The sequence below is a fragment of the Alligator sinensis genome, unplaced genomic scaffold (assembly GCF_000455745.1).
Source record: "Alligator sinensis unplaced genomic scaffold, ASM45574v1 scaffold663_1, whole genome shotgun sequence".
Taxonomy (NCBI): Eukaryota; Metazoa; Chordata; order Crocodylia; family Alligatoridae; genus Alligator; species Alligator sinensis.
Window position 1 is genome coordinate 1,860,112 of NW_005842205.1, and position 19,660 is coordinate 1,879,771.

Below are 19,660 nucleotides of genomic sequence, written 5' to 3' on the forward strand. Positions count from 1 at the left end.
AGCCCCAGAGCAGGGACAGGGGGCAGGGGGAGGCTCTGTTCCATTCTGGGGGAGTTCTTCCTCCTCCTCCTCCTCTCCCAGAGAGGCAGTGGGAGGACGGAGCTCAGCTGGACAGGGTGTAGGTGTGTGGGGTGTGGGGGAGGTTGGGGGACCCCCACACATTCCCCCCCATGGAGTGCAGCCCCTGCTGCCTGGCAGCAGCAACAGACGGAGAGCTCTGAGCACTCATGCCTGGTGCAGATGTGGCTCCAACTACGCTGCAAGTGGGGAGGGAGTGGAGCCTGCCTTAACCCTGTGGCTCTGCTCCCTGATCCTGATCCTGCAGCTCCAGCCCTTTCAGTGGTGGAAGCCCCGTGCTGGAACCAGCTGCTTCTCCCAGTCCCTGCTGTGAGTGGAGGGAGCTCCACCCCCTGCTTTCCCACAGAGTCCTGCGCAGGGCTTCCTCATGTGAGTGCGGAGCTGCTGGCATGGCGCAGAGCTGCAATAGAGGCAGCCAGCACTGCACTTGGGGAAAGGAGCACAGCCCCGTGCAGTCTTCCCAGTCACTTCTATCCCCGTGGCCCTGCATCATGCCTGCAGCTCTGAGGAATTTTTGAGGAATCTTGATGGAAATGATAGTGACAATTTTGTGTCTATGCACGGAATGAACGTGGTAATAGATGAAGGTGCTAGGAGTATGTTTGATAATGTTTGAAGCATATGTGACGGGCTAGGTGGTAGTGATTTGGCCCAGGGTGAAAGATGATTGGAGGGCTTGGGATTCCCTGTCCTCACCAACTGGGCCCCAGAAACTCACCCTCCATGTCCCCTGATTGGCCCCTTGGGTCACCTGCTGACTCGGAGCAGACCTGCGAGGGACAACGAGGAAGGAGTTTCAAAGAGCTGGCAAGAGCTGGGCCAGGGGGAGCAGATGCCCCAGAAGAGCCTAAAGGAGCAGGACCCACAGGCAGTGCAGCACGGCTGGCAGGAGAGGCTCCCTGCTGGACTCCAGGATCCCCAGCAAGACAGCAGGAGAGGTTCCCTGCCTGGCTTCAGCAGAAAGCTGTGCAGTGACCCGAGAGGCTCCCAGCTCTCTTCAAGTTTCTCCAGCAAGAGGCAGGGCAGCTTGATGTGAGGCAGGGGCTTCCAGACAGTCAAAAGCCTTAGCCATCCAAAATAGGCCTAGCTGTGTGGTAGAGTTACTACCTATCATGTAGAAGACCTGAGTTCAAGCTCTGGTTGGGTCAAATAGGGGTGAGTGAAATGACAAAGGAAAAATTCTTGTTGGAGTGGAGGTGGTCACTGTGGTTTTCCCCCTCCAGGTACCTATGCCCTATATTATATGGTGTTTTGTATTTTGTGCATTTTATATTTTGTTAATCAGTATTGTTTGTTGTGTTGTTTGTGCTTTATATTTTGTTAAACCTGTCTTTGGTTAGCTAGATGAATATGTCTACAAATGTGAATGCCTAACCTTTATTGAATACTATCCCCTCGGGGTATCATAGTGTCCCCTATACCCCCTGGTTTATATGTTATGTTCCCACCACAGTTTCTCTCATTAAAAAGTGTGTTTAAGTCCCCATTGGCGATCTGGCTCTGCTTGATAGGGAAGAAGGGTCCCTACACCTTGCACAGAGCTAGTGCACCTGCTCTGAGCCCTTCAATTGGAGAGGGGATACATCTTGGAGCACCACTCGCGTTACATAGATAACAGTGTTGAAACTGATAGGTATATCAGTTTGTTTTGGATTGATGTTAAGGGTACCATGAAGTTCTATAACATCAATGACCAGACCCATGTAAGACCATTTGCAACAAATCAATGTCCATCTGTCCCACACCATAACCTAACATGCGGTTGCCATAATGCTGGGGGACAGTGACCTTGACGGAAAATGTAAAGCCATAACCGAGCCCCTCATGTTAACACGGTGATACCTCCAACGTTATACATCTATGTGAGGTATCAAGGAGGGGACTGTTGCTGTCAAAATTCAGGTCTGTGTCTGAGAGAGAGAGATCATGGCACCCAGCCTGACTCTCTAAGTAGGTCACAGTGCGAGTTGCGGTTGACCTTACCCCTGCTAAGATGATGCCAGCCAACTGAAAGTAGTGTTGTGTGCACATTTTAGTAGTGAGCACAGAACGAGAGATTGCCATGTGCACATTTTGTATAAAAGGGTATGTGTGTGTGGAGCTCGGGGGGAGGGGTTGAGAATGCTTGAGGTGCATGTGTGGGACTGCCTGGTAGGGGTTTGATGTGTGCATGACTGAGAGTTTGGTGGAGATTAACCGATGGTGTCCGACTGAGAGATAGTGAGAGTGTGAGGGTGTAATTGGAGTCAGCGTGGGCCTTAGTGCCTAAGCTGGTTGAAGGTGAAGAGCTGGAAGGAGTGCGTGGTGCTCCGTGGAAGCGTGCTGTCTAACACTCCAGTAACTCGAGGGTCTCCAGCATCTTGCTCTCCTTCAGCGGACTCCACAGCAGAGGCAATTAGGGTCAGCTCCCCAGAACCTTTCTTCCTCCGGGTGTGTTTTACACTTGCAGCAACCCTTTGTCCCATTGTTGTAAGTATCACCCTGCTCCGCCTCCCTCCTCTCCATCCGTTCTGTATTAGTATAAGTGACCCCTGTTTAAGGAGTGGAAGGTAAGCCACTGCCAGCTCAGAGTGGACTTGTGAGTTGGATAGCCCTCAGGATCTCAGAGGCTGCAGCAGTCAGAGTTTTATAAAGATCCACCTTCCCTTTCTTAATAAAGTTTACTCCACTCTGTATCTTGATAATAATAGTGTAAGGAATGGACAGATAGTTATACATAGATATATTATACTTAGATAGATATAGACAGAATAGTATAGTTAGGTGTAAAGGGTATTATTGATAAGAGCATGTGAGTAATGTGTTTAGTGTCAATATTACTTACCTCTTGTTGCTATTTGTGTATTTAATACACCATTATCATTTAATTGATTATCCATGTGTGGGTCCTAATCAATCAACTCTCAGACTAATTGCCGGGTGGGCTGGCAGTGACAGATATGTTGTGTCCTATTTGTTAACGGGTCCAGGGCCAAAAGACCACCCCCTATTATGAGTCAGACTGAGGAATCAGCCACTTATGAGCAACCCTAATTAGGAGTTAATTGTTTCCCCTCCCAACAGGGGGAAGAGTCCACCTCTGGGGCTGGGCAGAGGGGGGCATAGACCCCCCTTCCCCACCTCACAGCATTGGGGGAGAAACAGGGGAAAGAGCCCACTCTGGGGCAACGCAGCCTCACAGAGGCCCCCTCCCCACCCCACGGTGGCGGTTAAGAGGGAGAAGGAGGAAGAGTTCCCCGCTGGGGAGGGGCAGCCCTGTGTGTCAGGATTGCTCCTGGCTGTCAGGGAGATGCTGGGTCAGGTCTGCTAGGCCCTGGACATGCCCCCCACCCCTCCTCAGCTCAGCTTCCCTGGGGAAAGGAGGGCTGCTCTAGCGCCCCTGGGCTTCTGGCTTGAGCCACTGCAGGCATGTGCCAAATGTCTATCCACTTGCAAATTGGTTCACTCTCTGCAGGTTAGACTAACCTGCAAACACTGAACTAATTCAGGCTCAGGCTTTTTGAATGTCTGTCCCTAGCCAAGAAGTGCCATTTACTTGGTTAGATCATAGATCCATCTTGCCCAGTCTCCTGTGTCACAAAATGACACAGGCTGGATGCTGAGAGGGAGAGTGAACTGAGAATGACGTGTTTTTTCCATGGTTCATCTCTCACTTGCAGCCTCCAGCATTATAGGCCTAGGAACTTCTAATTCAGAGATTGTACCCCCTAGCTCCCATGCTCAATATGCCCCTTTACTCTAAAAATTTGTCCAATCCTGTTTTGACTAAACTGTCAGCTTCCACAACATCTGGTAACAGTGAATTCCACGCTTGAATTACACTGAGTCAAAAAGCATCTTTCTTTTGTTGGTTTTAAACTTAGAATCCTAGAAAATTAGGGTTGAAAGGAACCTCATGAGGTCATCTAGTCCAACCTCCTGCTCAAAGCAGGACCCTCCCCAACTAGATCATCCCAGCCAAGGCTTCATCTAGCCAGGTCTGAAAAACCTTCAAGGATGGAGAGTTCACAACCTCTCTGGGCAACCTGTTCCAGTGCTTTACTACTCTCCTTGTGAGAAAAATTTTCCTAATATCTAACCTAAACTTCCCATGCTGCAACTTGAGACCCCTGCTCCTTGTTCTGTCATCTGCCACCTCTGAGAACAGCCTAGCGTCATCTTCTTTGGAACCACCCTTCACACAGTTGAAGGCTGCTAATAAATTCCAGCTCAGTCTTCTCTTTTCCAGACTAAGCCCAATTCCCTCAGCCTCTCCGCAGAAGTCATGCTCCACAGCCGCCTAACCATTGTCATTGCCCTCCACTGGACTCTTTCCAACTTGTCTACATTCTTTCTGTACTGGGGGACCCAAAATTGGACCCAGTATTCCAGATGTGGCTGAATAAAGGAGAAGAATCACTTCTGCTGGCAACACTCCTACAAATGCAGCCCAGTATGCCCTTAGCCTTTTCACAAGAGCACACTATTTGCTCACATTCACCTTCTTGTCCACTGCAACTGCCAGGTCCTTTCTACAGAGTTGCTGCCCAGCCAGCACTGGTGCATGGGATTGTTCTGTCCTGACTGCAGGACTCTGCCCTTGTTCTTGTTGAACCTCATGAGATTTCTTTTGGTCCAATCCTCCAATTTGCTGAGTCTCTGAACCCTAGCCCTACCCTGCAGCATATCTATCACTCCCCCAACTTGGTATCCTTCCTACCTGCTAGCTTAATTTTGTGACCCCTAGTTCTTACCTTGTGAGACACAGTAAGTGACAAAGCCCAAATGAACTTTCTCTTTGCCATTTAGTATTTTGTAAGCCATTATCATGATACATGCACAGTGCCGTACCGAGACTCCTGGCAGCCCTGGGTGAACTTTATGTACCGGGCCCCGCTTTGCCAGAGATCATGATCTTTTTGTTGCAAAAGTCTACCACGCCTGTGGCATTGATATCTTTAACTAATTCATTCTCAATTGGTAACATTGCCCAGTTCTGTCTATATTACAACCTTTTTTTGCAATTGTAATTTTTTTTTTTATTTTCGGGGCTGCGGCAGGCGCCTGCTTTGTCCATGCCTGTATCTGGGTCTGTTCATGCTCTCCCTCAAGCCTGTCTTTTTGGAAGCTGAACTGGCCTAGGCTCTGTAGTCTCTCCCCATATGGGTGATACTCTCAGATCTCTGTACGTTTTTATTCTGCTCTTTCAAGATCAGAGTATGAGGAAGAGACCTCACCTGTGCTGCACGACCACCTCTCCCCCCCGGGCAGACCCCCTGCGGGTAGCCACAGCACTGAAGGAGGCCGAACTCCAGCTCTGCGGAAGCCGGCGCCTGAACATCACAGCAGTAGGGACAGGGCAGCGCCCGCCACGCGGCCAACGCGGGGGCAGGGAGCAAGGCCCCACCCCGCGCTGGGCATCACGGGAAGTGTAGTTCCGCCGTGTAACCCCCCCACACGGAGCATGCGCAGTCAAAGGGAGGTGAGCGGCTCTAGTTGAGGCCCCGCTTCTTCCCCTTGCCTCTTTCGCATTGGTCCGGCCGTGTCTCACGTGACCCGCAGTGGCCAATCCTCGTGCTAGAGGGCAGGCGCCGGCCCGCTGGCGGCCAGCACAAGATGGCGGCGCTCCGCAAAAAGTGGTCCGAGCTGTGCCGGCTGGTGCAGGCGGAGTCTGCGACTGCGGCCGCGGCTGCGGCCACGGCTGCGGCCGAGGCCGGGCTGGGGCCGTGCTACCCGCCCGTGGTTGCGTCCGTTACGGCCAAGAGCAAGGCGGCGCAGCGGCGGCGCCAGGAGCTGTTCCACCAGCTGCTGCACGAGGCGGACTCCATCGAGAAGAAGCTGAAGTTGTACGAGCAGCGCCAGCGCCGCAAGTTCATGCTGTACCCGCAGACCTTCTCGCTGTACGCCGACCGCAGCTACCAGAGCTTCACCAAGACCGCCTTCGTGCCCGGCCTGCCGCCCGCCCTCTGGGCCCCCGCCGACCTCGGCCTCGGCCTCGACCTTGACCTCGGCGCCCTGCGCGGCCTGGCCTGCGACGCGCTGCTGCAGGAGCACTTCTACCTGCACCGCGAGTCCGTGCGCGGCGTCCCCCCCCACCAGTCTCTGTACGGGCCTTTCCTCACGCAGCTCGTCGCCTCCCTCAGCGCCCGGTTGGCCCTACACAACCCGCTGCTCGCCGCCTCCACCCTCGGTAGGGGCCGGCGGTACAGCTGCTAGGGCCACCCTGTTTTCAGTATCAAAAAAGATGCCTGGGGGGAGGGAGAGGACAAGGGGGAGGGGTGAATGGGTGTATCCTGGCTCTGTCCCTCATTCCTAAGCCACAGTTCCCCTCTTTCCCGCCCCCCCCCCTAATACTGCCTCTCACTCCTGACCCACTATACCCCACCTTGGTGGTGCCACTCACTGCCAGCCCTGGTGGTGTCCCTTGCAGTCACCTTCCCTGCTAGTGCCCCTTATTCTTGGCTCACAGCCCCCTGTCGTTGGCCCACAGCCCTGCCAGTGTCCCTTACTTGCGGCCCTGAGCCCTGCCAGTGCCCCTTATTCCCAACCCACAGCCCCCTGGCTTCCTAGCCCTGCCAGTGCCCCTCATTCCTGACCCAAAGCCTCCTGTCCCACCCCCCAGCCCTGCTAGTGTCTCTTACAGCCCCGAGCCCTGCCAGTGTCCCTCACTCCCAACCCACAGCCCCTTGCCCCTCCAGCCCTGCCAGTGTCCCTCATTCCTGACCCAAAGCCCTCTGCTGCCCCCAGCCCTGCTGCCATGCAGTTGTCATGTGTGTGCCCATGCAAGCGTGCTCTTGCTCACCTGTGAGCGGCTGCCAAGTTATGGCGGGGGGGGAGGGAAGCAGAAATAGAGCTCAAACCTGGACATTTGCTTGCTTTTTAAAAAAACTGCCTGGACAGTGCGCAGAGATCCAAAAAAGAGGATGTGTCTGGGAAAACCCGGATGTATGGTAATCCTAATGTCTGTGACAGCCCTACTGTGCTGCACCTGACCAGAGGCCCGGGGCATCATGGGGGAGGGGAAACATTGCCAGGTAATCTGAAATTATCATATTGGAAGCTCCAAATTATCGTATTTGCAGAAAAAACTATTGCACACTGAAAAGTATGCAAGTAAGCTGTCATTTTATTTGCTCTGTATTGCTTGCTGTAAGTCACCAGTGAGGGAGAGCTCACTGAGCCATCAAAGTTGAATCATTTATTTATTTCAAGGCAAGCAGAGCTGGTGGCAAGCCCGAAAGGTAGTTGACTTCCCAAGCATGACTTGGGTTTTGTGTATGCTGCATCAGTTAGTTGCCCTGAAAATTACTGTACAACACTTGGGAGATGTGATAACTGGGGGGGTAATCCTTGCAGGCAGGGGAGGGAAGAGACTTCCCTTCCTGGACCACTGCTGTAGCAGCTTCCTTGTGGGGCTCCTCAGAAGCTGACTGTGGTGCCTGTTTGCTTCCCCCCCCCTCCAGTTGCCTATTGGTTGCAGGGCAGTGCCTACTCTTCCAAGGCTTGCCCTTTCCTTGCCCCCTCCAGATGTGCTGCTAAGCGGGGAGCTGCCTTGGGGGGCCTAAGGTTGGGTAGGGCAAGGCTGCACCTGCCATGGCAGAGTCCTGGGGGCAATTGTGACACCCGCTCCTAGTCAGCACCCAGAGCTTGTGCCTCTTTCACCCCCCTCCCCCCCAAGTTATGTTACTGTAAGTATTTTATCATAAGTGCAGTAGGGCCCATGTGGGGCAGGTTAAAACCAAGGTGTGCCTCTTTTCAGACTTGCAGCCACAGGTGAACTTCTATTGGATGCGAGGGGAAGAGGTCATTCGTCATGGACACCGAAGCGGAAGAGTTGATCCAGTGCGATTTCAGATAGATGACAAGCCAGTTGTTCAGATTCGTGTGCCAAAGCAGCTTCCGGAGGCATGCTCTTATTATTTGTTATTTGAAATTCCTTTTGTTTTAGTACTGGGCATGGCCCCATCCTAGGTTGTACTGAGCCGTATAGAAAGACACTGGAGGAGAAGACCCAAGCTCAAGAGTGCCTCCATCTTAAATATTCAAGAAACATAGCATTAATATAAATAAGTAACCTTAATGTTACTTCTGACTTAACCAGAATGTTTCTCATGGAACAGTGTACTGGGGAAACCTTACCTTTCTATATGAAGGCATCATTAACATGTGTAACATATTTGTTAATGAACTTGGTTAAACTATGTTATGTTCGTATATTGGCATTACAACATGTCAGGGGGCTTCCAGGCATAGAGGAGGACATTGGACCAGAACCAGGCTGACTTCATGGGTACCTATATCTCCCTTCCTACCCCTCCCCGAGAGGATTATCTGTGTCAGCAAAGTTGGATGCCCATGTTTTTTATACAGTAAATGAGAGGACCTAAGTGCTCTTCAAGGATCAGCCAGATAGCATAGCGGCTCAGAAGCAAGTGCCTAGCACTGATCTGTAGGAAATGGTAGGGCTAGGGGTGGGTTTTCTTTGAGAACAAACTCCTCCTCGGTGTGTGGAAGGAGCTTACATCGTGGTGGTATCCAGTTTGCTTAGAAGGATGGCATTAGCTTGATGCAGGATGCCTAACTGATAATAGCATTAACTTCAATGTAAAGCCTGACTCTCCATGTTTACTCCACGCCAGCTGTGGGGATGGTATTGCCTACCATTCTCCTAATAGCAAAAGGGTTAGCAATTAACTGAGGTCTAAGTTGAGGTTCTGCTTCTTTTCTATAAGCCAGGAAGGCATAAGCCAGCATGGTGTGGGTACCCTATTAACTTGTCCCCATTGTACCTTGTCTGCTGGGCAGCAAAGAAGACAAGGTTCATGGGATCAAAAGGTGAGCATACAAGAAAGCAGTCAATAGACTATTGAGGGGGGAGACTTGTATTTCCCCCTGCCTTCTCCCCTGGCAAAGTTTTATATTTCTCTATCAGACCAGGAATCGGATTGTTATTGCTGGGTTGCAGAATAATTTTCTTACTTGCTCTCTAGAAAACTCTGGTTACAGGGACTGGAACCCAGGTTCCCCCTTTTCCCAGGGAATAATCTAGATCCCCTGTTCTACTTCCTGGGCATGTGCTTTGTTCATACCTGTGGAATACAAGTTGGAATAGGTGAGTGGCAGTGATATCATGTGAGATGCATGTGTGCTGTTAGTGTCAGTCTCTGGATGTGCTTTCTTGATATAAGAATGAGTTCTGTTTGAATTCTGAGGAGACGCAAAGACATGGGGATGCAATATAAATGAGCAAAAGATGGAGCTATTGGTAGAGGCATGACAGAACACATGAGGTAATCGAATCATGAGAAACAAAAAAAAAAAAAAAAAAGTGCTTTGCCAAGGGGTACGGTGTTTGGGTTAAGTAAAGACAAGTTTGGCTCAAGCCTAACTTGAATTTATATGTTGGGGAGTTGAGAAGATGCAGCTCTTACCAGCTAGACCAGGGGTGTCAAACATGCATCCAACAGGCCAGGTTATCAGATTCAGAGTCTTGATGGGGGACCTTCCCCTAGTGGCAGCTAAGTGCCTGGGCAAGACCTATGGTGCTGGAACCCCAGGAGCACCATGTCTTACTCCTGTGGTGGCAGCCAGGGGACCGCCTCTTCCTGCAGTACTTCTGGGACTCCAGTACTACTGCTCTTGCCCAGGTGCTTGGCAACCAAGCCTGTGAGAGCCTCAGAGTTGGAGCCCCAGTAGCACCATGGCAAAAGCTAGGTATCGCAGGTGCTTTGTGGGCATCGTAGGAAGAAAGTTCATGGTCAGGCTTGTTCTAATGGCGCTGTTGGGATTGCAGAGCTATAGTTTTTGCTTAGGCACTTGGCTGCTGTGGGAAGAAGCTGCTGTGCTGCTGGAGCTCCAGTGCCAGCTTGGCTGCCAAGCACCCAGGTAAGAGCAGTGGCGCGGGAGCCCCAGCAGCAGTATGGGCAGAAGCCCAAGACTGTGGCTTGTTCTCACGGCAACACCCAAGTGTCCAAGATGCCAGGCCTGTTCCCACCAGATCCCAGACTGGCTGGAGCAAGTGCCGTGTGCTGGATATGGCATGGGGGTGGGGGGGTCCACAGGTATGATCTGGCCTGTGGGCCAGCCCTGCACTAAGGGCAAGATGAGTTTGACACCTGAGGTAGACAGTGGAGCTTCATAAATCCTATAAAATGAATATTTTTTTTTTAACTGTGTTAGCCTTAATCTTTCCTATGAAGAATTTTTCTTCTAAAGTTTGAGGTGAGTTTAGCCAGCTTATGGATAAGTAATGGGTGAAAAGAAGTCTAGCAAAATATGACTTAAATGTCTAAGAATGACTTTAAATAGTGGCACTCACAGTACTTTTAAGTCTGTAAGGCTAATGTTCTGTATAGTGGTTTTGCTCCAGTCTTTCAGAAAACTTCTAGAGAGCTTTTAACAATAACTTTGCTTAACCTGCACTTACGGTTTTTATGAAACATGCAAACTATTTTGTAGAACAAGGTTTTCAAAATCATATTAGTCAACAAAAAGTTTTTACCTGTCCTCCTTCCCCCTTTCTTCCCTTCTCTCCCCCCTCCCCCGAAAAAAGATAGATGGATGACTCGTTGCGCTAGTCATCCATCATAACCTTGGGGGCTGGGGATAAAGAGAAACTATTTTAGGTTCTTAAGAGTGTGGCTAGGTGGTACAATGTAACAATATGCTGAGGTATCCAAGCTTGCTCTGCAGTTTGCCAAAGAGATAAAATGCACACCAAGAATTTCAAAAGTAACTACTGGTTTTGGTTGGTTTGTTGGTTATTTAGTTTCTTTGCCCTCCCCCTCATAATTGTCCAACACTTGACCCACTTCAGGTCAGGGAGGAAGTCAGCATTATCAAGATGGGGTGTCCAATGTGAGATTTTTTTGAAGAGACCAAAGTTACTAATCACTTTTGAAACCTGTGATTCTTATATCTTATGTTTTGAGTTGTATTATGATGAGGCTAGAAGTCAAATGCAAAATAACTGTCAAGTGGTTTTGCTCTGCCTTGTTCCTCACTTACAAATGTGGGAATGCTAATTTTTATTTGATTGGAATTGAAATCCATTTCCAGAGCTTAATGCTTGTTAGCACTACAGTTATTCAGAGAACGGCAATTGAATTGCTCCTTTTTTACCCAACAGTTGTATTTCCAACAAAAGGCTGAGACTCGTGGATGTTGGTTCCCCAGCATTTTCCAGTTGTGATTCTAATTGCAGTCAGACATGTGATTCTGTCAATAGTTGCTGCTGTTTGTGTGCCCAGAATTAACAGGAGGTGGGGACTTTACTTCACCTCAGATATGTAACTGTCTGCTCTCTTAATTATTCCACACTTTAGTGGGAACCAAACTGGGGCAATTTAGGCCAGTTTCATTTAAGGATAAGCTCTTCCAGTTTAGCAATTGCAACACAGTAATTGAAGGTGCAGGAATGGTTACAGCGTCTAAGCTGTTTCATGGTAAAGTCTTTTGCTAACTAAAGAGACTTACTAGAACAGCTTGTTTGCTAACAAGTAAGCATGACAGGCTTAATCATGTCAGCTGCTCCATAATAACTGCCTGCTCCCTTTCTCTCCTTGAGGAGAGCTAAAGCAAGAGTAAACTCAGCTTACTCATGAATGAAATGGGGCTAGGAAGATCTTGTTTAGTGTTCACATAGTGCAGGGTAACTGGGCCCCAGAATAGTGAGAGAAGAACTGTCCAGATACTGTAGGCCCCATTCCTCATTAAAGGCACGTTGGGTAACTATTGCATCAAAGGAATTAGGGTGTCTGTGGAGTTACCGTCTTCCCCAAGTTGAAGAGCTGCTGCTCTAGGACAAATGTGCCGTTTTGTCCCATTTTTTTCCTCTTGAAACAGGGCAAAAGTTTTGTTCACCAGTACAAAATAAAATTATAAATTCAGCAAAAGGGGTGGGTGAGCATGTATGTTTATAGACTGATACCTTTTACTTTTTAAGCAAAAATTGATGTTGTGTACCAGTTTTCTGAGACAATTAATTATGTTGTTAATAATTATTTTTCCTTATTTTTTTTATCAAGTTTGTACCTTTGGATCATTTAGTCACTGAAGAAATTCCTGTTATTAAGCACACACCAGACAAACTTCCAATGTTCAAAAGACAATATGAAAACAAGGTATTTATAGGTAAGTTTGGTTTTTTTCCCCCACTATGTAAAAACATGGTGAAGAATTTGAATTTTTTTTTTTTTTACCATGTGTATGTCTGATTTCACTTTAATTATTTCATTGGAAGGAAATGGCCTGTTGTGAGAACCAGTACCAACTGTAAATCTGCTGTCAGTTGTCACTGTTACTGTACTGTGAATGCTGGGCATGCTTTAAGGAAAAAAAAAAAGGCAAGGCTTCTTGTATCCCACTCTTAACAGGTGTGATGGTGAAATAATGTTAGATGCATCAGATTTTAGAAAGGAACCATTTAAACCTTCATCTTCAAAATGCCAATTTTGTTACTAGGTCATTGAGAGTCTTATGACTCTTTCCCCCGCCCTCCTTTTTGCTATTTTGTTATGGGAGGATTTAGGCAACTTTTGTTTTAAAGAAACTACAGCTAGTCCCTAATAAACCAAATGCCTGCAGAATTGGGTTAGAGCCTAGCTTTAACCCTTTACTATGCCAAAAGCCTACTTGCTATCAGAAGACAAATTGCATGTCAGTGTTATAAGGCCATGGGTGGCATTTTTAAAGGACATCTAGTCAGTAGAGAGTAGCATAACCATATACACACAGAGATCCCAGTTCTACCTATTAAGACCTAAAGGTGACCTTAATACACTAGAGCAGGGTTGCTGAACCCCTGGCCTGAGTACAGTTATGGGATTCATTTTATTTTATTTTTTTCTTGAGGAAACAAGGTAGAGGAAGTCAGAGTTTTGGAGTAACTTGTGATCTATGATGTACAGACACTTCAATATAGAAAAATGTTTTCCCTTGAATCTGTGTGTATAACTTTTTTTTTTTTTTTATTTATTTATTTTTTTTTAAGTATTTCTCATTCTTTTTGTGGCCTTAGGATCAAAGGTAGCGGATCCCTGCAAATACGGACACACACAATTTCATTTGATTCCTTATCGATTGACAAGGAAGAAATTAATAAAAAAAAATCTTGCTCATCAAGTTGAAGTTGTTAACCGAGCTAATGGTATTGCAAGTCTCTTTGCTTGGACAGCAGCACAAGCTATGTATCAAGGTGAGACAAAATATATAGTTTGATTGTCCTAGGTTGTGTAACTTGTTTTCATTTTCCACTTTCACTTTCTTTTTCTACATAACATGCTTTAATTTTCATAATAATTACCCCAGTTCTCCCTGTAGAAGTCTTAAGCACCTACAACCTGGGTTTTTTTTCTAAACAAGATATTATTAACACAGGCTTTTGAAACTGACCAGAGAAGAGCAGCACTATCTTGTCCAGTAGCACCAAACACTGATGAATACAAAGTGGATGGCTTCTTTCATTTTAATAAAAGGACATCAGCCTAAATGGCTCTGGCCTTAAACGTAAATAAGATGCTCTTGATTATGAACATTACTTAAGTGAAAGTGGATCACAATTTCCTTTTTGCTGCTAGGAAACCTGATGCTATTATGGAAGTTAATGAAATTGTGGTTACTTAGCAAACATCTGGATTTCTGTCCCTTACTGATCCCTGCTATTTGCGAACTTTCTCTTGTGAATGTGAAATGACTAGTCCATTTTGTTTACTGCCTCCATAATTGTGCCCAAAACTTATGACATGGCACTTGAGTAATCTGAACTTGCATATTATATTAGTTGATATGTCGGTTCTGAGACACTTCTCATAAACCTAACCTTCTAAAGGGTCTGTGCTGAAGACTGGCCTGCTTGTCAAATAATTGACATTTTAAAGTCAGTATAATGGGCAGAATATCGGTTTCTGAAAGTCCTAAAATGTTCATATCTTGATATATTTGCTAGTCAATTTGATATATCCACTCCTTAATTCTGAAACTCAGAAACATTTTTAAAAAGAACAATCCCCAGTTTTTGGATTTGTTAGGACAATTCTGCATGAAAGTTAATCTTCCTTTTCTTCCTTAAACTTGTCTGAAATAAAGGGCGGGGGGGGAGGTGAGGTGGAAATCCCCATGTCACTATTTTGAGAGAGAGCATAGCTTTTAAAGCAAAGAGAATAGCCATGATGTTTAGATTATGGCAGAGAGCATCATAAGTCATGGTTCTTATAGTGGCTGCTAGGTTTTGTTTTATAAGCAAATATTTGTAGCTAGATACCTTTATAGTGCTGTTTCGCACAGCCCTACTGTCTTGTTTCAACTTCCATTTGGCCGTTTTGATTGGGGCAGTGTTTCATTTTGTTTAGTAGAAGCTGTTTCAACATTTCACCCATAGGCTATAATGGGGAAGCATGAAACTGCCTAAAACGTTGTCATTTCTTGCTCGATTCAGATGAACCTTGCAGGAATAGTAGTCCCTTCTGAGGCCATAAAGCCTGCCAAGTTTCAGGGAGATAGTTGCAGGGGGTTCTGGGAAGCTGCACCTCAAACTGTTCAGAGTAAAACTTGTCACTTGTAAGTGTGAAGGCACAGAGAAAGCTCAGTTCAAACAATGCTGCCTTTTATTCTATTTTTCCATCCCTCCCTGAGAGCACTGGGATTGGAAGGGACCTCAGGGAAGGATCACAGTCACTGGTCAGCCACACACCGCTATCAGAGCAGTCCTTCCCCCTCCCTCTCTTTATTTTCTCTTTAGCTGCAGGCAAGCCCAGCTTCAGCTTCGAAACTTGAAACTTCCAAAATGTTTCACCTGCCCTCATTTCATTTTGAGGCATTCAGAGCCTGTTGTTTCGTTTTAGATTTCGCTCTTTCGAGCTCAAAACGAGTCGAAATGAAACAGCGACATTTCGCACAGCCTTACTTTACAGTACCGATCAGTTTAATCCAGCAACCTACATCCAGTTGCAGTTGCTGAAATCAAGAGAAAAAATAGGTTTTGTATAATCCCATATAGTTAACTAGTCTAGCACTGCTGTATTACAAAAATCTGCCTGTGTTGGCTAAGGATTATCGCATCTACGGGTGGCTTCTCCTGGCCTAGCTTCTGTCCAGTTCTGTGTGGCCAGTGTAGTTCATTCCACATTGGAGGGCCTGACCACTTGGGCTGTGCGAAACGGCACCGGTTTGTTTCGACTTCTGTTTTGCTGTTTCGAAGGGATAGTGTTTCGTTTCATCATTTCACTTTGTTTCTTAGCACTGTTCCATCTTGTTTCACTGTTTCGCCCATGTGCTATAATGGGGAATTATGAAAATGCCGCTGGCGCTCCCGCCACTAGGCTGAGCTCTGGGGCTGCAGAGCCGCTCAGTGCATCCCTGCCTCTCCCCTGCCTCCCGCCACCAGGCTGCTTCGAAACTCAGAATGTTTCAAAACCTTTCAAAATGTTTCAGGTACCCTCATTTAGTTTCGAAGCTGTTTTGAAGCCTTTTGTTTAGTTTTGATTTTGCTGTTTCAAGCTCAAATGTGTCAAAACAGCTTCAAAGCTAAACACATGTTGAAATTTCGCACAGCCCTACTGACCACCTTTATTACTGCCATGGATAAAGCAGCCGCTATTCCTGTAATATAGACAAAGCCTCAGGAAAGTAAATTTGTGAACCTCTTGCTAGGAATTCTGCATCATTTTCAAAACTTTTTTTTTTACTTTCTTCATATCGGAAGAACCAAAGGAAACCTATGCTTGTGTTGCATGCCAAAAATAAGGTTTTCTGATGGGTAGCTGGAACTGACAGTTTCTTTTCATGTTCGCTTCATCGCACAAGAAAATGTTGCATTGTTCAAGTATGCTATCTTTTGAGATGCTGTTCCTGCTAGAGTATCTAGTGATGATCAAACTGCATATGCTATACCATAGTTAAAGCAGCAGCAGTTGTTGAATTTGAGGTACTTGGCTTGTCCACTGTAATCTCATTGCTGTTGTAATGATCTATGTTTTTAGGAGAGAGATGTTATACCGTACAAAGACCTGTTATAAAGAAGCTCTAGCATTTGTAAACTTAATGTTTTGAAAATAAATTCCCGTTCTCTTAAACCAGTCCAACTTCCTTTTGGACTATAGTATGGTAATATATTCGGATCTTAAGCTGTTTGTATAACTAGAGTCAAAATGAAGTAAAGTACAATCTTGTTTTAGATTCTTGGAGTAGGTATCTGACAGCTTCAAGTAAAAAGTCTTTGGAGGAAAAACAATATTTCTGAGTTGGTTTGTAGGCCCTTCATATTTCGCTTTCCATTCTTTACTGGAAATCCATGACAGCCATATTTGCAAAGGGCTGAGCCCAGTCTTCTCAGAGACAGACGGTGTTCTTCTTCAGGATAAAGAGATGGATCAGAGCTGAGTTTGAATAGCTGGTATCATTCTGAAAATGAGGATAACATCATCATGGAGACAAGTTGGCTTCAGCAAGAGCAGTCTTTTATTTATTTATTTATTTTTTTCCTTTGGCTTTACAGTATTTGCCTGGCTACAGTCTACTAGATATTGATGCTGAGTTAACTCACTTACTTTGTAGCAAAAAGAAAGGCCCTAAATTTTAATATGTAGTGCTTTCTAAGTAACAACACTGAAGAAAAACATTGCTTAATGTACAATAGATTAGAATGGCAAACACAATAGCATAAACATGGTACAAACAGTCTGGCTTTCTAAAATACGGTGCGTAGCAAGCTCTTGCAAGCAAGGCAAAATCTTTTCAGAGCATCTGATATTTTGAGCCTATCAGTAGAATAAGCTACTAGAACCCAATCCTATGAGCTTGTGCTATATGTACAATGAAACATGAGAGGCGTTGATATGCGAATGAAACTAGGCCCTCTTAAATCTTAATACAGAGCTGCTTGTTATTGATAATGCTTGGCCTTTCTAACATGTCTTGTACTAAATTCTAAGTGTATAGATAAAGGAAACATGCTAATATACTTCTAATGGATTAAAGAGTTTACTTCCCAAGGTGCATAGATTGCAACAACTGACCCTTTATTACCACTAGTACACTTCTTATCTGCACTCAGTTGATTTTAAAAAAATGTTAATTGAGAGATCCTGTGGGGACCTAAGCTAGCTATCTCATTCACAAATCTTGAATTCTTAATTGCATTATTGAAGTCTCTAAGAGTTCCCTAAGATTTCAACCTTAGCCAAGGTTCAAGTGAACTTTAGGGGCACTTTTATACATGCATGTGCTGCAGTACCAGGTGCTTCTGAAAAGTGCCTTGCGCTGCAACTCATGCAGTTGTAAAAGCGGTGAAATGCATGTCTGCACTCAGAAAATAGTGGCAGTCTGCTTTTTAAACTAAAAAACATTGAAGATGTATTAGTTCAAAAGCGCACTGTTGCTATTTTCTCTGTGCTGATGCGTATGTCACCCCTTGTACAACTGCAAGCGACACAGCGTAGTGTGTGTCGGCTCACGTGCAGAGCAGGCTTGATTAATCAAGTCTGTTCTGACATGCTGGAGATCAGTGCATCACAGAATGAAAAAGTATATGTATAAATGCCCTAATTTTGGTATAAATAGCACAAGGTAATTGATGGCATTAGCTAGTTGCCAGTTTCTAGTGCCAGAAGCTAATAACTTGGAAGTAATAGCACCCTGTCCTAGGTTACAGTGATGAAAATACCTAATTATACATCTTTGTAAAGCAACATGTTGATTCTATATCAAATTGCATATGTAATGATATCTACTTCTCTCAAATGCCCCTAAAACTTAATATCTGTGTAAATAGCTCTTAAAAGATTTCAGTAATACTCACTGATATTTGAATTCAGCGTTACTGGGCATCCATACATGTGATGGAGTTCTTCTCCAACATGTACCAATTAGCATGAGTCAGAGCAAGTTTGCTGGAGTGTGTTTAAATAGCATGCTTCAGCAGCCTCTGTGTTGCATGTTTTCAGTGTCCCTGCATTTCAAAATGGTGCGGGGGATGTTAACTAAAGCTCCTCTAAAGAGCTTTAGTTAAAGTGCCTGCATTGCCATTTTGAAGCATAGGATGCTGAATACACGTCACTGTGAGCACTTTAAGTAGAGCAGCTGTTAGCATATCTGTTAGCTGCTCTAATTAAGGCGCCCCCCTTTCCTCCACCCTGAAGCACATGTATAGATGTAATTGGCATCATATACTAGTGCTAGTAATATAATTCTATACTGTGAGGCTTTACCTAGCTGCCTTAAATTTTATTTCTAGATGTAAACACTGTTGAAGGAAATGTAGGTGCCTGTGTTAAGTGTTGTACACTGCATATGTTACTGTACTTGCATAACGGCATAAATATTAATGCTAAACTATCTCCTATCGACTACGAGGTAGTATATCAAAGCCCATAGACGATGCTTGATGTCATCTGGTGAATCCATTGTTCATAAAAATCTCGCTACATAAATAGTTGTATAAAATTTCATTACTTCATAAATGGAAGAGGCTGTCAAAGTTTTGATTTTACTTTTTTCTAGTAACACATACAGAAATTCATGCATTAATCATCTAACTTTTAAATGTGCAGTTTCGTACGAGAGAGAAATTTGGCAGGTTTATTAACAATCCATGCATGTGTGGTGATTATGTTCCCTTTTAATGTGAACTGTGCACATAAACGTGAACATTCTGCATCCCTATCTTTAAAAGAAGTCTCTTAAAATTTTACACAACTTATACTTTTGTGCATGTGGTCACTTTCCAAGCAGTTGTAACATTACACACCGTAGTCTTAAGATTTTTTTTTTTGTTCCTCCTTAAAAAAAAGTGTGTAGCTGTTTCTATAAGTAACACCTGGTTTTGACTTGTGTATGCTTATTGGAATGCTTTTTATTTCTTGTATAACTAAGCTGTACTTTCATTTTGCAGGCTTCTGGAGTGAGGCTGATGTAACCCGTCCCTTTGTATCACAGGCTGTGGTCACTGATGGACAATATTTTGCTTTCTTTTGTTACCAGCTGAATACCTTAGCGCTTACAGTTGAAGCTGATAAAAATAACCCTCGGAAGAATATCTGTTGGGGAACAGATAGTAAGCCATTATATGAAGCAGTGGAAGAAAATAATATAAAAGGCTTTAATGATGAAGTTCTGCTTCAATTAGTTCAGTTTCTGCTAAACAGACCTGAGGATTTGCAAACTGATAGACTACCACTTGCCTCAGCCTAGGATTGATCTAAAATTGAATGGAAACACTTTGCAGGAGGAGAAAACCTTTCAAAGTTATTTCTGCCAACTTATGTGCATATTATATTGTATTAAAGAAAAGTGTTCTGAAATCCTTGTCAGTCTTATTCCCTCACAAGTCAAATATATGGCACTATATGTTGGAAATAAATAATTAGAATAATTTTACTGCCTTACGGTATATTCTTGCAAATACGTTATACATTACTTTAATATTAACAAAACTAATCTATTTTTTTTAACTTCTTTTAGTCAAGGTTTTTCCGTAACAACTCGCAACTGGATAGTTTCATTTAGACTGCAAACACTTGGTGATGGACTGTCTTTATGATAAAGTAACTTTAGTAGTTGTGGAAATAGGTGGCATTTCAGTATAATGTTTTCTGATTTTGATATCAAA

General features: G+C 45.1%; 1 protein-coding gene across 1 annotated transcript; it reads left to right on the forward strand.

Moving 5' to 3' along the window:
• Nucleotides 1-5,627: 5,627 nt before the first annotated feature.
• On the forward strand, nucleotides 5,628-19,352 carry MRPS30 (mitochondrial ribosomal protein S30). Its single transcript, XM_006026722.2, has 5 exons — nucleotides 5,628-6,247; nucleotides 7,817-7,962; nucleotides 12,084-12,189; nucleotides 13,076-13,252; nucleotides 18,944-19,352. Exons 1-5 carry the CDS (start codon nucleotides 5,674-5,676, stop codon nucleotides 19,240-19,242), a joined length of 1,302 nt encoding a protein of 433 aa, XP_006026784.1. The 5' UTR covers nucleotides 5,628-5,673; the 3' UTR covers nucleotides 19,243-19,352.
• Nucleotides 19,353-19,660: the final 308 nt, after the last annotated feature.